The following is an 18,491-nucleotide window of genomic DNA, read 5'->3' as shown; positions in this document are numbered from 1 at the left end:
AACTTTCTATTTTAAATATGTATATGGTAACAGTACATATAAAAATAGTATATCAGGGTCTACTGATATTGCATTAAAACGAAGTGGACTTCAGATTTATATTTTAACTTAAACGGGCATTTTTACAATAAAAGTGAACTTTGGTGTTTCATTCGCTCAGCCACCGCACCGTCCGGGCTGGGCGTGAAATATAGTTCCTCTCCAACCCAGTCGGGCAGAAGCGCACCGGAGCGGCGCTCCGGCTCTTCTTATCTGAGCGGAGCTGCGCTCCGGCTCTAGTCAGCAACAAATATTACTTTTCAAAAATATATCTTCTTAAGTCTCTTCAAACAATTCGAAACAACAACAAACGTATTTGCCGATAACTGTCAAAAGGCTAAATATGTGTCCCCCTCTCCGCTCCGTCAACCATGTCGGGAATCGAATCCGAGACCCCTTGCATGACATGGTAGGCAAATGCGCTGACCACACCACAAAGCCAACGAATTAACCTTACCTCCCCTCCTCTTAAAGGCATAATTTTATTTTGTTTTTATTTGCTGGTACTAGTCAAAAAATTAAGTCCAACTATCCTAGGTGAGCATTTTTTGGGTTGTAATAGTTTTTTGCAAGTGAGAAATAAAATACGGAAAATAAAATTATCATTTACATTTAACAACACGTTTTTTCTCAAAACAAAAATATTTTTTTATGGAAATCATATCAATTTCTGCGAAATCATTATACTTTTAATTGCTTATAACTGTTTATCAAATTTAACTGTTACAAAAAGTATTTCCTGTATAAGATAAGATTAAATTTTCCATAAATAGCAAATTGTCAACAACAAATACAATAAAAAAATTAATACGAGCTTGAGTGCGATTTAGTTTTCATAATTAAAAATGCATACAAAATATTATTTATGTATTGTTTTTGGCTTAGTATCGTTGGTCGATGGTATGTTTTTATAATTACATTAGTTGGTGACGGACTATATTAAATTACACTTTTTGGTGACAACTTTGTTTATAAATCAGGTTTATTCTGCAGGAAACTCTCCGATTTCGCGTTTACATTCCTTAGCCAACAAATTTACTTGTGATATAGACATTTTTAACAATGTTTGAGTATGTCCAAATGCTTGCAGACTGGCTGGATTTCCTGCCTCGGGAGTTGCTCATATTTGAATTTATTTCAACAGAGAGGGAAAACATTTTTGAGAAGGGGAATATGGAAGTCTATGACAGGTCATAAGCCCTGTAAATGCCTAGACTTCCATAGTCCCCTTCTCAAAAACGTTTACCCTCTCTGTAGAAATAAATTTAAATATGAACAACTCCCTTGGGAGAAAATCCAGCCAATCTGCAAGCATTTGGACATACTCAAACATTGTTGAATTAACTACCTGGTAAAAGAAGAAGTATAAAAAATGGAAAATTGTTTTCAAGCGTTGCCTAGTAGGTGATTTGGTTCAGCCGGATGTATCTCACCCACGTGATAAAGGTTTCAGCTCTTTGACTTCACAAAAGTCAACAGATGGAAGAGTTGAGGAAATGTGGATGTTCAAACATGGGCAGAATGGTGAATGTTACACAGTTGTAAAGTGGCCACTTAAAACAGCCAATGACAGGTCATAAGCCCTGTAAATGCCTAGACTTCCATATTCCCCTTCTCAAAAATGTTTTCCCTCTGTTTTGAAATAAATTAAGACATTTTTAATTCAAAAATCATTCATTTTAAAACGTTCTTAAATGCATTGTTTAAAACTAATTATTAAAGTCGTAATAAAACTTTCTTTTTTGTGCAATTTTTTCTCTGTTTTTGATGTGTATTACTCGTATTATTATCTTATCTCTTTCTGAAATTAATTTATCAAATATTTTGGTGTACCAAATATTATATTATTATCATATATGTACTTACTGTAAACTAATTTTTATTATTTGTTTTTAACATTAATTTGTTAATATCATTTTTTTGCTTAAATTCTTTACAAGTTATTGACAATTTGCTTTTCAATTCTAACATTTTTATATGTCCATAATTATCTTTTTTTCTTTTTTACTATGCAAAGTTTCATCTTTTATTTTTCATTGCAGCATGCTTTTTTGTTTCTACATGTATACAAAAAAAAAGTCTTGTTTATTTTTAAAAGTATTACTTACTATGTTTGTACTTACCTGCATAGTTTTTGTAAATGCCCCTTGGGCGTACTGTAAAATTAAATAAAATAAATAATTCAAGTTTATAAGAAATATTTTTACGATTGTACTGAACTTTGTAAACGAGTTCTGAATTTTAACAAATAGAATATCTTAACAGAGACGATTTGTTGTGTGAATGATATTATACGAATATCGTGGCATTTTAAATGTTGATTGATTTTTCTAATTATTGAAATCAATCGCAGCGTGCTTTAACCATATGTAACGAGAAGGTAAGGTGGTGAGTCCTACGCTGCAGACTATGAAATATTGTGGTGTAAAACCAACTTATAAACATATATTCCATGTCTGGAATCGAACCCACGGCCGCAATTACAAACGCTATCTTTATCGGTATATTGAATTTTTCTACTATCTGTATCTTCCTCGGTATGGCAAATTTTGATCTACTGACATGTCATCTCAGACGTCATATGATCGAATCCAATCGATATGTTGCAATAGATATATTATCTATTAATTTAACCCATAAATTATGTAAAATTTTATTAAAAATACCCCAATGCATTTAGCCAGTACTGGGTATTCTCACTACGATTGAAATGTCAATTTGCCGATTTATTCTAGATATTAATAATGCCAAAAACGGCCGTGTCAAGCGCCACGTGTGTTGCGAGTCATATGTCAAAAGTATCATCTCAAAGAAAAATAATCCTTAAGAAATAATGTTTGAAACACTGTTTTCCAAATCAAGAATCTTCAAAGAATTTGTGTAATCTGCAAGTTTACTCTGGGAGAAAAATCCCGCCACTGAGTTTAAGATTTTCAAAATATAGTACACTTTTTTGTATGAAGAAAAAAGCTGGAGTAATTATTTAGTTCCTTGGCTCATATTGCTGGTGATGGGGGCGCTTTAATAATATTTTGATTTATATTTGGAGAAAATACGAATGGTGGCAATAATTTATAAGAAATATTAATTATTTGTTTGTTTTTCAGCATATAAAGTTACCGTAAAAAATCATTATGGATAGTCAAAAATAATGGTAAGCTGCGCGTAATCGCTTCCATACACGGTTTGCCCCTGATAGACAGAGTAGTCAAGCGTTCTATTCTCTTTGCCTACCCCTACGGTGAAACAACATGGTGATTTGTTTATTTTGCTTCGCCCAAGATCAAAAATGTAAAATACTTTTTGTCTGCAGGAAGCCCAAACTTAAAAATAGCCGGGGGGGATTATGTTACTGAACCAGGAGAAATTCCTTACCAAGTTTTGTTGAGATCTTCATCTTTTGAACCTTTTTGTGGAGGGGCAATACTTACACCGCGAACTGTTGTCACGACTGGTTTATGCGTTTTTGCGTAAGAAATTAAAAAATATTTTTTAAATACTGTAATTTTACTTTATTTTTCCAATTTAATCGTATTGATTTTAATAATGTGTCTTATACATCGCTAGTAATGAAGTTTGTTTAACAAACTTCAGAAGTAATTCCTTGAATCCGGAGTCCATAATACGATGGCTGCCCTGTATGCATATGCATGAGTTATAAGTAGGTATATAATACACCTTCATTATCATAATTCCTTATCCGCACCTAATAGTGCATAGGGCACTGCATTGGTAAACCAATCGCATCACAGTATCTTGATCATTTTGTTACATGAAGGTAAGATGATCAGTCTTACGCTTCAGGTGCCAGTCCAGAGACTGTGAAATATTCGAGTGTAAAAACAACTTTATAAAATAAATATTTCATGTCAACTATATCGGGAATCGAACCCGAGACCACGTGCATGGAAGACAAACGCGCTGACTACACTATTTGAATTATGAATATAATGTGTAACTGTGCGACCGACATTGGTGTTCTGTATTCAAGTATACATTTATGTTCATATTTATAATAATTGAAGTCATATTTTTATAAATAACTAGCAGACCCGACAGACGTTGTCCTGCCCGAACGTTGGCTTGCCTGCTATTAGCTTAGAAAAAGACTTTCAATTAATAAGTAGGTACATAGGTACTTATTTATGATCGAATTCCAAAAGCAAAAATTATTCATTTTCAAATATTGAATTTAAGTAGGTACCTAGATTTGGTTGAATTCCAAAAAAAAAAAATTCATTTTCAAATGTCAAACTCGGCTTTTCTGACCAACAGGGGTGCACTTTATTCATGAATGCTATTTTCAAAAATGTATCGAATGTCAGTTAATATTATTAGGAATGTAAGGAAAGAATCTGATTGGGATCAATAAAAAGCGAATGTTGTTTGTAAACATTCAATAACAAACTTTTTTTAAACTCAAAAAAACAACATCCTTCAATTTTTTTGTGCATGCATTCTCGTTGAATGTAACCCTGGAAGATCGATGAAAAAAGATTTATGCTCCTAACTTTTTTTTTTTACAAATTCGATTTTAAATTTTAATATCTACGAACACGCGCAGCGCAAAAATCTACATTTCACTGAAAATTTGCACGTAAATCGGTCATGCCGTTTAGGAGTTCAGTGACATCACACGTATGGAAGAATTATACATATAAAGATACGATTAGTTATGTACCCTGACTTATTTAAATTGTAAAACCAAAAAGGGGAATGACGATAATATTTATTTGCGCATAATTTTTCAATTTCGATACGTATGTGATAAAATATCTCTTTGTTTTAGTCGGAATCCTACCGAAGTTTTTGCACACGCAGGAACTAATTTTCACCGGTCAGGAGGATCGCTCCAAAGTGGATTGGAGATAAAATTGCATTACTATTTTCACCCAGGTCTGACCAGAAACAACATTGCTTTGTTGATTTTAAGTAGTCCATTTGTATTCTTCAAAAACATCTACAGTATCCCAATATCTACTGCCTTTACTGAGTCTGGTGTTCAGGCCCAACTATCGGGATGGGGTTACCCAACCAATGTAAGTTATTACTTATTTATTTGACATACACGGCTTAATTTCTTGTTGACATAAACGTGAAAAGTGAAAAAACATTATTTTATTTATTTTATTAAACTACGAAATTATCATCATAATTACCATGCGCCATCTCGTATTTAATGGTGAACATATCCCTCCTCGTTAATCTCAATTGGTTTATTCAGCGAACGTGCGAAATATGTGGGTATGTATTGTTAAAATATTGTCACACTTCAACATCCTTTTTACCCACAACAACTGTTTACTTCCCACCCAGTATCCTATGATCATCCGCCACGTTGAGACCTCGTAAAGTTAATCGCGCGTTTATTTTGTTGAACGTGTTCCGCATCATAGACTTTGTTTCCACCAACCACCAGTGTTCAGCACCAGATTGGGGGCCTGCCTTGTGTTGGAGCCGCTCGCAATTGAACTATCGGACCACCACAATCCCGTCAAGAACAAACCAGGCTCGTGGCATCCATTTATGTCGGGTTGTGGTCCCGTGGCTAGTATTGCAGACTCACGGGCCGGAGGTCCGAGGTTCGAACCCCACTCTACCCCAACATGATTTCCATTTTCTTCTAGTGAGTTATTTACAACTCGTTGAAAATGGCCAGCGAAATTGAAATTTTAGGGTAAATTATAAGAACGCCAATATTTTTTTTTCTAAAAAAAAAAAAAATTCCTAATCCATCTCATTCGTTGGGGTTGTGGCCGATTACCACATAGAAGGATATTTATTTATTTATATCAAATTTAAAATACAGTCCACTATATCGTAGCCCTTGGGCTTCGCCTTCGCTATTTCTCGCCCCGCATCCGCGCGGGAATTCGTTTCTCACAAACTACCAAATACAAATTTTATATATATTTCATACACGTTTTACATTAACGTTTCCCATTACGTAAAAGAAAAAACAATTCTTGTATACATAACGTGGTGTAGTGGTCAAGACGCTTGACTCACGCACGGAAGGTTCCGGGTTCGATTCCCGATGAGAACACAAAAAATAAAAATGTGATTTTTCTCAAGCCTGGATGCTCTGTGATGTAATTCATCACTGTAATTAGGCCTCCTGGCCTGTTGTGGTGCAAAAAAAAAAGTTAAAAATGTTTTAAAAAAATTTTAACGTGCCTAACAATTGTTAATTGCTTTTATTTTTATACCAATAATGTACTTAATCGATATCTTACACCACTGTAGAAATTTTTAATTGACTGTTTTCACAATTTTCATTCATATGTATTCTTATTTTTTTTATAAATAAAAACTGTTGTTTTTTCCCCAATTAAAAATAAATAAATAAATAATGGGTGGTGACGTTTTACAATAAAATGCCAATTTTATTGTTAATTATTAATATTTTTGGTATGAAATTTAAATACCAAAAAAATATTAAAAAAAAAAAAAGGTTTTTGTTATGATTTCGTGTCATAGTTGTTTTTAATAATATTACTCTTTATCCTGAGCGAACTGCATTTAACCAATTCCAGCGGTGCTATTCTGAACCGCTTTCGCGGTCGTATAACACATTTTTATCTCGTGTATTTTGTAAGTAAAAGTGTTTGCTGCGGCCGCGAAATCGTTTGAAATATTACCCCAGGGGTGGTATTCTGAACGCAAAAGCGTGCGTAGAAAACGCATTATTAACGCGTATTTACGTACTTAAGTGTATTTATACACGCTAACAGAGAGTCCATTTAATATCATGCTACTCCTGAAGCTTGCGATATTTATTTAGCCTGTTCTGGGTCACTAATCTAGGCCTTTTTCATTCCATCTAGAGTCTGTGGCTCTGGCCATATCGCACCTTTAGGACGAAAATGACTCAACTTAAAAAATCAACTTATTAGAAAATTGCAAAAGAAGAATGTAAATTTTAATACCGTTGTATTCTTTCAACGATTGTTTCATATTTTTCGAAGTAAAAAAAAACAAATTTTGAATTAAAAATTATACCGAAGGCTTTCAGCCATAAATCAATGAAAAAATAAATTGAGTCATTATCAGATAGAAAAAAAAAGAACAAAAGCACCTTGATAAATAATATTTAATCGGGTTGTGGTCCTGTGCCTAGTATCGAGGACTCACGGACCAAAGGTCCGTGATTTAAATCCCACTCTACCCCAACTCGATTCCATTTTATAAAAGTGAGTTATTTACAACTCGTTGAAAATGGCTATCAAAATTAAATATTTGGGTAAATCATAAAAACGCAAATATTTCTTTTTCCCTTAAAAAAAAAACATAATTTAATTTTTATTAGGTCAGATCAGGTCACCAAACACATGTTTTTATTTATTCATGAAATGATATAAACGTAAATAAGTTACTAAGATTATCGATAATTTATATAATAAAATAACATTAACTTAATTAAGTTACTAAGATAATCGGTAGGTCGGAACGAAACAATCACAAAACTAAATTGGTCGTTTTAATATTTTAAAAAATCAAATCAAATGCCATTTGTGTTGGAATGAAATCGACTCAACCGGCTTTCGGTCACTATATGTGTGTCTGCGTTGCGTCCTTCACACAGCAATGTAAACACAACAATAATTGCGTCGCTTCCGTACTGACACGGAATCTAAATTTTGAAGAGTAAAGTAATGAAGAGACCGATGTAACGGTTTGTCCTATTCCCACCCGAATGTTGCGTTTTTTTTAATTATAAAAAGTAAAACTAAAACAAGAAGTTTCAATGAAGAGTTTAATTATAATTTTATCATAATCATTATTTTAAGCTTTTTTTGTTGAATCGTTTTCGTCCAGCGATATGACTAGTCCAGCTTCATTACTTGTTGGCAACCCTGTGGACCACACCGGTGTCTTTGTCTCTAGCTCTTATCCATTTATGAATTCTTTGGTCACTTAAAGAAATACTCAGAATTCTCTTTTCCTTTGTGTTACTGATAATTTCTGTAAATTTTCAAAACCAATCATTTTTTTATTTATTTTTTTAAATTTGTTTATTCACACTCTTTATCAAAATACAATTCCATGTTCACTTTGCCCAGCTAACAAGGGTACATACCCCGTTCCAAGCTAGGCAATTACATTTTAATATATTATAATAGTTAACAAATTAATATAGAGCACAGACAAACAAAATATAAACTTATTCGGATACACATTTTGATTCATATACATACAGACATACACACATATACACACATGTATATATAAATATACACATATATACACATGTACATACACCCATGCGCATACACATACATACATTCATAAAAACATAGACAATTTATTTATGCGAAACTTCATGGTTGTCATCTATAAATATATTTTTTTTAATTATTCCTTATTTTTTATATTTTATTTTTGACATCCAGTAAGGTTCTCCTATCCGTGGCATGCATAAACTTTTCTGACTCCCTACGACCAATGTCATGAAAGAGCGAGGTCAACACCTTCCGTAACTTGACAACACTCCCGCCTTTCCACGATTCTGGCAAAAGGTTATGGACCTTTTTGCCTACGTAATAGTGTTGTCTCGATGCCAGAACAGTGTTGACCCCTTCACTTAGTATCAGATCCCTATTAGAGTATCTTGTATTATGGTTGTGGTTGACGCCTGGGTAAATGTCTCTCTTTATGTGTGTAACCACTACCGTTCTCAATATATACTGTTGAATAATATTCAGTACTCTGAATTCTTTGAAGAGCAAGTCACTTGGATAACGAAATGTTTTTTTTTTAAATGACTCGGATTAAAGATTTTTGTGCAATTGCTACAGGTTCAAGGGCGGTTTTTGTGCAAACTCCCCAACCAATTAGACCGTAAGTCAACACAGAATTTGCCAGTGCATGGTATAGGTGTTTCAAGTCCGGGACTTTAGGTATATTTCTAAGTGGGATGAAAAAATGTATTAAGCGCTTAATTTTTGCAGTTATAGTTTCAATTTGTTCATTCCATCTCAAATACTGGTCTATAATTATTCCAAGATATTTTATACTTTGAACACTACTCAGTTTTTTGCAGTTGCAATTTACCATCACTGAACAATTATGTAGTTGAAGTTCGTGAATTTCATTAGGTTGCCCGGCGGAAGTTGCACTAAAACGTATGAACTTTGTTTTATCCGAATTTAAAGTCAACAGGTTTTCGTCTAGCCATTTTTTAATATAACTTAAGTCATTACTTAAGTCATTAATTGGTTTCAGTCTTTCCATTATACATGTATTTTCTGCTCTCTTTCCATACTAGTATTTCACACTTTTCTTTCCTACGTCGCAGGTTGGAGTTGCTCGCACAATTTGCCGATCCAACTTTTCAGACTTTCGGTTGCAGCGTATGAATGTAACCGCATGTTCTTGGTCGTCATAAATGCTGTTTAGGTACTACAAAAAATTTCTTGGTGCGATTTAGTTGCCAAAGAAACCTTATGCTCTCACTAGGTAATACGAGTAGAATGATTTTAATGGCGAGAAACTTACACCATAATGTAGGAATGTTTTTAATACTTATTAATATTATGATTCTTGTTGTATGTGAAATATCATCAACACATTTTTTTTCACATTTTAGAGCTCTACTGAATTCTCTATCGTGTTAAAAAAACTAAATGTTCGAACAATACCTATGGAAGATTGCGAAGCAAGCGTTAATTCTTCACACACACCTGCAATTAAAGAATATAATATATGCACATATTCAGAGAGTGGAAAAGGCTGTTGGGTAAGAAAACGTTTATATAAGTCTTGTCCGGAAAAACGAGCTGAGAGATTTAGGTGTGATTATGGATGAAAAACTCTTATTGGATTACCATATTCAGGCGTCTATAAATAAGGCCTACAGAAATCTGGGCTTTATTATACGCATCACTCACCAATTTAAAACAACCGCATCCCTCAAAATCTTATATGATGCATACGTTCGCAGCCATCTTGAGTTTGCATCTGTTGTTTGGAATCCTCGATATGCAATTTATATATCACAATTAGATAGAATACAAAATAGATTCCTTAAACTTTTGGATCATAAATCTCTTACATATTTTGACTCGTATGAAGACTCTTCTTCTGTTCATAGTTTAACTTCCCTTACTAAACGTAGAAGCATTTCTGATCTGTCTTTCCTCTTTAAAACTAAAACAATTTTATCGATTGTCCATATCTTTTGGAGCGTATTTCAATCAATTGTCCTGTAAAGACAACACGACAAGTTCATTTTTTTAATAATTCATTGTCCAGAAAAAATAATGTTCAAAATTCGTTTATTTATCGTAGCTGCTCCAAATTTAATTTACTTTTTCCCCATTTAGATATTTTTAATACAAAATTTTGTGACTTCAAAAATAAACTATTTGAAACACTGTAAAATGAAACATTTGTCAGTGTGTAATAAGTTTATGTTTCTTTAAATATGTTTATTTTATTATGATTTCGAAATTTTGAATTGGTCAATTATATTATAATTCCTCTTCTCTACTCTTCCACTCTATTTCCTCGTCCCTTAACCTTCTTACGAGCTCATTTTTTTCTATTCTTTCTTATGTCTTACATAATATATTATTTTTCTCTTTACTGTGTAACATGTTCTCTCATTATGTTTGTGAAAAACTATAACTGGATGCATGTACTATTTTATGTATTTTGTATTCTTATAAAACAACTGTTGTTTTTCCTTAATAAATAAAAAATAAAAATAAAGATTTTAAGAAATAAAATTAAAAGAACTGAGTTTCTTCAAATTCCTACTCACTTCTCAAAAATTATACTCAAAAGTTCACGAGTTTGCTAAACATGAATTTTCCAATATTTATTTAATCACAATCATTTTAATATTATGAGATTTGAGTTATTTACCAAGACGTGCCATATACCATGCAATGCGTTGCATTCTCTCTGACGTTACGTCTACCACTTTTTCTTCTTTAAGTGCCCTGCCAAGTATCTCTAACATTGAAAATCACTCTGGCAAAGGACTTTCTATTTTGTGTTGCCAGAAAATCTGCTCCACAGTCTTGAAACCAGTCCAGTCTGAAAAATTTCGCAGTCAGGACATAAGTTTTCTTCCAATCCATCGGCAACCTTCAATCTTATCCTTCAAAATCAAATATAGCAAGTGGTAGTTTCCTTCACGCGTTACGTGCCCCAGATATAAATTTTTACCTCTATTTCTTTAAAAATATTACCTTTAGTTGTAAGAACAATATTGGAAGCGAAGATTTGCACCTTTAAAAATATTACCTATTTCGGCACAAGGATTTAGATTAAGCAAATTAATGTGGTAAAAAAAATGTTGGTTCTTAAAGGCTCCCTTGAGGTACTCCAACGCCAGGAGCAAATGTACCAAAAATTAATTATCTTAAATATGTTTTATGTTCTTTTGATTTATTTCTATCCTGCAGCTAATATTTCAAAAGGCTATTAAGATAACTACTGAAAATAATAGAAGATCAAGCACTGCTTTTATTTTTCAGAAAATGGTTACAAAAAAATCAAATGAACACATATTGAAATGCCGTTTTAAAAATAAGTTCATTTTTTAACTGATTTGTCTATTTTAGACATATTTTTAAACATGTAAAGTTGTATTGAACTAATTAATTAGTTTCTGATTCTTAAATCAAGAATCAGTCTAACGAATAAAAAAATTAAATAGGTCTACGAAGTATTGCTGTGATAAAATCAGCAACGCCTTCAATTATTATGATCAACTAAAATACGTCATCAGACAATCTCTCAAATGCTTGGCGTCAGGTAATGCTTGCTAGCTTTGTTTTAATGTTTTTTTTAGAACGAGTATGGCAGTACTTTGGTTGCTGATGGGCGTCTTATTGGAATACTAGACTGGGTTATTTCTTGCTCGCCTGGTCCTCCTGATGTGTTTCTAAGGATTAGTTCATTTGCATCATGGATTCATCAAAATTGGATATTTTAGAATACACTACTCAAAGATTCCACGACGCGTTGTGCTTTCACAAAGTATGGAGATCTTTCAAATCATCAAAGCAGTAATTTTATAGATCTCGATAAAATTGTATTAACAAGTCGTATACTCCATTTTAAAATAAAGATTTTTAAGCTATGTTATGTCTTTTATTATTTTGTGTGACAGTCGTCGTAAGGGTGACTAGAGAGGGGTTTCCTAGGAAAACGGTGTTAGTAACATTAATAATAATTAATTAATTAAGTTGATAAATGCTGTCAACACCGTTTTCCTAGGAAACCACTTTCTGGTCACCGTTACGACGGCTGTCCACCGTATCACCGTTCACTACGGCCGTTATGATACGGGCACCGCTGTCCTAGGAAATCCTAGCTTTAAGAAGCGAATTAACAAATATTATTTGAGAGTTTATTTATTTTACTATCTGTCAGATGATTAAATATCATTTTGTTAGTAATGCCAGGGTAGTCGAATTTTTTACCCGGCTTTCTATTAATAAGCCTTAGGATAATATTAAACGGTATTAATTTACTAAATTACTAAATGATTTTGTTCCTTTCGCCGAATAAAAATAACTGTTTTTTTTTTTCAATGGTCCAGCCAGTTGAATATTTTTTGTGGTAAAACATAACAAAACATAACATTACACAAAATTAACTTATATTATTGTTATGTTAATATATTTTTCAGTCTGGCAACATTACGCGGCCACTTCACGCATGCGCGTAGGTGGGATGTCGGGTAGAGGGTGACTTTTGGATACTCTACAATGTATACGAACTTGGTTCTACGCGCTTTCTGGTATATTATAATAACATATATATGGCCACAGATATATATAACGTTAAACGTTTTTATTTGGCTCTACTTTCCAAAATACAGAATACGACTAGGCACGAATGACTACAGAAAACAAGACAAAAAACAATTCACAATTAAGTTTTTAAAACGTTTTATTTTTCTGGTTTGTCATATATTTCAAATAAAGTAAGACATTATAAATTCTTTTCGCTTAGTATTAACTTGTATAATATATATTATATATATATATTTATGTTAAGCTCTTTTAAGTAACTTTCAACAAATTAGTTCTGAGCATTGCTCTGGATCCAGGAAGCGAAGGAGCTAACCCTGGTGAAGACATCAGGGTATCCGCGAGCGCAAGGTGATCCCCAGGAGACAATACCAACCAAAGTACTACCAGCAACCAATGGACCGCCAGAATCTCCCTGGAAATTGACAAATGCGTATAAGAAACTATTTCGTATAGCTATGTAAGAGGTGCGGCAGTGTGACAGAAAAATATGTAAGTTAATTAGTGCTATTTTTATGCAAAAAATATGTGATTTACCCGCCTAGTTTCCCTTAATTAATAATGCTGCGTATTATTAGCATCATTCTCTCATCCAGTCCACAACTGATGATAAATAGAATACTGCATTGATAAAACCAACTTCTGTCAAATTATCTTTATGTAAATATGCTCTTAAACAACCTAATACTTCAGATGTTTGTTCAAGGACTATGAAATAGTATAATGAAACAACTCCTTTGTAAACCACGAATGAGATTGAAGTTGAGGTTGAGTTAATAATTACAATAACAAATGTAGATGGAAGAGCTATCAAGAATAATAAAGGAACTCCGCAAGAGAGGAATGTGTTTCCTTGTTTTACAGAGACCGCAGAGATGAAACGTCACTAAACTAAATTTTAATTTTATACCATTTATACAGTTATTTAAAATTCTAGTTGTTGGTTGCTGAACTGCAGAGTAAAGATAATAAACATATTGGGTTATATGACGTGTATCTGAGTATATCATAAAACGATCCACAATCTCAAAACCTCTGGTCCCCATCGACGTGAGAGCGTTTAATTTCTACTTGAGACTTTGGTTTGTAAGACGATATTAAATTAACATGAACGTTACAAAAGATACACATAGGTTGCAGAAATGTCAAAAGATTGTAAAAGATAAACTTCTAATCGTGATCATTATTCTCTCATTCACGCGAGGGTAGATTGGTTTCGTCTGATAGTCAAACGAAATGGACAATTTGGAATATGCTGAATTGTCATTGAAGATATATTTTTGTTAGTTACTAAAAAGTTATTTAGGAGGTGATTTCATACCTGGCAAGCGCCTTCTCCGGACTTGGTAAGTGTGCAAAATTGGGTAAATGAAATAAAGATAAACTTCTAATCGTGATCATTTTTCTCCCATTCACGCGAGGGTAGATTGGTTTCGTCTGATAGTCAAACAAAATGGACAACTTGGAATATGCTGAAATGTCATTGAAGACATATTTTTGTAAGTTACTAAAAAGTTATTAAGAAGCTGATTCCATACCTGGCAAGCACCTTCTCCGGACTTGGTAAGTGTGCAAATTTGGGTATCGGAGACGCTTCCAACAGATGAGAGCTTGGATTTGCAGTCGGCAACAGTGATGGTGTTAAGGTTGATGGTCTGAAGGTTGTTGGGCAAGGTGTTTGATGGGTACTGGAAGAAAACAATTAGTAAGTTTATTTTGCATGCCTCAATTTTAAGATGTATTTATTTCTTTTTCAGAAGACATAACTGTTTTATTCCCAATATTTAAAATGAATGAAATGAAATGAAATTGAATAACATTTTCAGTCATTGCCTAGTAGGTGAAATAATTCAGCCAGACGGATCTCACCCACATCTCAGGGTTCCAAGGTTTCAGCTATTTTGCTTTAAAAAAAGCCAACGGATGAAAGTATCAACATTGTACACTTCACATTATGTGTAATGTGGCCACTTAAACCCGCAAATTACAGGTCATAAGACCAGTAAATCCCTAAAATTTTATATTCTCTTCTCAAAAATACTTTTTCTCAGTGTTGCAATAATTTGAGATTTCAATAACACCCTAGGAAGTGAAATCTAGCCTGTCCATAAACATTTAGACATACTCAAAATACCAGAGTTTTCATTTCAAATTTAAATCAATATACTTACGCTAGTCTTTCCCCATCCGGTCAGCCTCACGGTGACTCCACCGCCAGTGGTTCCTGTTGACAGAGCGATGGGTGCAACGGTTGATCCCATAACGATGTTAGAGCTGGTGATGACGACGGCGACGTCATTGACGAGAGTGGCAGAACTGAATTGTGAATGACTTGTTAATCTGGAGACGGTGTATGTGGTACCACCAGAGTTCAGGAGAACAGCTCCAACAACCACCCTCACGTTGCTCGCTGACTGACTGAAAAAACAGAAATAATGAGTTTTAGCCATTTTTTTAGAATAACTCATTTTATTGGTGTGTCTTTAATTAAATTATGTATTACTTGATCTTTTTTTTCACTGTCTTTAAATTCAATTCAGTTTCTTTTTTGTGAAAAAACTTTTTTCAATTGTTTTAATATTGTTCATATTTTTGAGAAACATATACGATGATTAACTGAAAAGCTTTATGCAATAAAAAATCGGTTCTTTAAAACAGGCATTTGCCCACAAAGGAACAGATCGGCTTGCCCAACTTTTCGTATTGGGCCTATTCCTAGTTGTTTTTTTTGACTGTTTTTGTCTAACACATATGTTTGTATAAAGAAACTGAAAATGAGTGTATAAACTCGAATGAAATATGTATTTATTTATTTATGCTTTACCCAACAACGCAATGAGCAGCTGTGACGACAGTGCGGGCGTTCAGGATTGATCCTCCGCAGAAGTGAGAGTTGGAGGCTGACCTCAGGGAAACTTGGTATGAAACAGCCCCAGAGTTTGATCCTCCGACAATACGCCATGATCCATCATCAACTTCTTCAGCAGGTGCAGCTGTAAATAAATTTCAGGATATTGCATAAAAATTTCTTCGATTTTCATGAGCATTCTGATGCACATCTTAGCACGAAGAAATAAATAAATTCCGTAATTGTGGAAACCGAAACGAAGCAGGTTTCAGATAAACAAATTGGCATAAAACATCGACTGCAAAACGATATAAATCGGTTAGAACACAAAAATACATCAACCCTTATAATGGAAGCTGTCATGCGATACGACACCTTAAAAAAGATCACGAAGGCCAAAACTCAAAAAAACTTACTCCAAATTGATAAAAAAAATATTTACATTATATACTGTGGAATTTTTTTTTTTATTGAAATACACCAAAAATATCGAAAATTATAGACCAATCAGTCTACTGGCATATAAAGCTTTATCTTAAAGTCATATCAAAAAGTTCAGAGATGATTTTAGATTCATAAGACTAATACAATTCCTTTATGATAACGCTACTACGGATGTGAAGATTGACAAGGAAACAAAAACTGATAAAATCAAAGTGTTTCGACCGGTGGACACAATATCGCCAAAGCTCATTTCACTAGCCTTGGGGGGTGTATAATTGGGAGAATAAAGGTGTAAATATCGATGGCATGTACTTAAGTTACTTCAGATTCAAAGTTGACATTGTTGTTATAAGTAACAATACGGATGAACTAGCTGAAAGTTCTATGGAACTACATAAAACCTCGGAAAGGTTCGGTTTTGAAAATGAATACATAAAATATAAATATTATGAGTCGTACAAAGTCAAACTTGGTAAAGACAACAGACAGAGGGGTTGTCAAAGAGAATAGGGCTAAATGGAGGTACATTTTGAAAATAAACAAGTCAATTAAAATAGGCTGGATACGTGGCGAGACAAAATGAGGCAGGTGGACATCCAGAATAATTAAGTGGAGACCATGGGCAAACAAAAGACTTGTTAAAAAGACCCAAAATAGATGGGCTGACGACATTGCCACGATAGCCAATAGAACAAGGATTAAAAAGCGGGGGATAGAACGATGTAAAAATGCATAGAAGAGGTAGTAAACAGAAGTATGCATAGAAGAGGTAGTAAAATCCAGCAGTAAACAGAACAGGGCTGAAGAAGAAGATGCCGTATTTTAGTGAAAAACTTCAAGCCAGCGCAGCGATATCTTACAATAATGCTTTTAAATTGACATATTTAAAAAAAAATCTAAATCATATAACACAAAGTATTGTACAAGTATAATACGACATAAATACTATTAAAATTTAGAAAACAGCACATATTGAGAACAACAAATAAACAAAGCAAGTTTAGCACCTTCATAACTAAATATAGGACAACACTATATACTTAATTTGGTAATGTATCCAAAATAGAACAAGTTTATTGGATTGTAATTCTACTTTATTTTTTATAAAATATAAAGTACTGCCTGATTAGCTATGTCAGCTACTTTTAAATTATTTATTGTGTATGCAGACAATTGGTAGAATTCTGCATACACAATAAACAAGTTAAAAGTAGCTGACATAGCTACTCAAGCAGTACTTTATATTTTATAAAAAATAAAGTAGAATTACAATCCAATAAACTTGTTTTACTTTGGATACATTACCAAATTAAATATGGAATTCTACCAATTGTCTGCATACACAATAAATAAACAATATATACGCCAAAAACCTTTTCTTACACAAACAGAACAAATATATACAAAAAAAACGCTTTTAAGAATAAAAAAAGTCGTGAATCTACCAAAGGAGATAAGGTCATTAACATCACATGCCATGCAGATGATGCTGACATAGTGATTATGAGAACATATCTATCTCAGTTAGTAAACATCTGGATGCCTAAGAAATGTCGTTAAGTACAATGAACACATAGTTATTGGAAACGTGTGTCAGACCAAATCATGGCGTTAACAACAGGCAAGGATAGATAGAGAGAAAATATTAAATACGAGAAACCTAGTAGAAAAACTAAATATAAAAACTAAATAGAAAAACTAAATAACTGCTCGGAACGTCAAAGAAGACAGTACAAAAGGCAGGGAAACCTAAAAGAGGCAGAATCTAGAGTCAAGAAGTTAGACGGATTTGCGATACCCATTGCATAGTAAATATATCATGGAGAGATTAAGTCAAAAATTCCATTAATGGACAGCTCCAAAATCCCCTATACCATTGCACGAAATCCCGGCCGTTTGCCCAGAAAACCAAAATTTAAAATTTATATTAGAATATCTTAAAACGTACCATAAGCTGACACCAATAGTGCTGCCAATAGGAACACAACCTTAAACATTTTAACAAGGTACTACTGATAGTAAAAATTAACCTGTGGTTAGGGTATTTATTTAATTTTTTAATCTGTTGATATCGTTTTATCAAAAAAATATTTTTCAAATAGATGTAAATAAAGCTTGAATTATAATATTTAATCGCTAATCTTTATGTGATTACTTGTTTTTCGATAATGTTTTGGACAATCAGGTTTTCCCGATGATCACTAATCAATTGGCATCTACAGAGAGATAAGATAAATCTTACATTAATATCCTTCTTTATTTTTAATTATTTTCCTGTTTTAAGCCAAGCGCGCATTTCAATTTTAAATCACGCGGTAGTTTACCCGCAACAGTAAAACTCTTACAAATTTATTACAATCGCCGTCTTCATCAGAATATATCAAGACGGT

At 33.2% G+C, this 18,491-nt stretch overlaps 1 protein-coding gene and 1 long non-coding RNA gene across 3 annotated transcripts; one reads left to right on the top strand and one right to left on the bottom strand.

Annotated features, from left to right (window-relative positions):
• Positions 1-848: 848 nt before the first annotated feature.
• LOC148283373 (uncharacterized) lies at positions 849-12,127 on the top strand. Of its 2 annotated transcripts, XR_015821868.1 has the most exons (5): positions 849-939; positions 3,353-3,509; positions 4,829-5,078; positions 9,629-9,778; positions 11,843-12,126. It is a non-coding gene; the product is annotated as an uncharacterized LOC148283373 (long non-coding RNA). The 2 variants fall into 2 exon arrangements; XR_015821869.1 differs by lacking the exon at positions 9,629-9,778 and having other exon boundaries at positions 11,843-12,127.
• Positions 12,128-12,930: 803 nt separating this feature from the next.
• On the bottom strand, positions 12,931-18,106 carry LOC148283372 (chymotrypsin-2-like). The gene is made up of 5 exons (XM_088223621.1): positions 18,050-18,106; positions 15,634-15,802; positions 14,981-15,227; positions 14,348-14,497; positions 12,931-13,224 (listed from the first exon to the last, which is right to left on the bottom strand). Exons 1-5 carry the CDS (start codon positions 18,096-18,098, stop codon positions 13,081-13,083), a joined length of 759 nt encoding a protein of 252 aa, XP_088079747.1. The 5' UTR covers positions 18,099-18,106; the 3' UTR covers positions 12,931-13,080.
• Positions 18,107-18,491: the final 385 nt, after the last annotated feature.

Source organism: Micrasema longulum, unplaced genomic scaffold, assembly GCF_059751315.1.
Source record: "Micrasema longulum isolate JH-2025_06_02 unplaced genomic scaffold, ASM5975131v1 h1tg000244l, whole genome shotgun sequence".
NCBI lineage: Eukaryota > Metazoa > Arthropoda > Insecta > Trichoptera > Brachycentridae > Micrasema > Micrasema longulum.
Note: the sequence above shows the minus strand (reverse complement) of the source record. Positions and strands in the feature narration are given on the sequence as shown.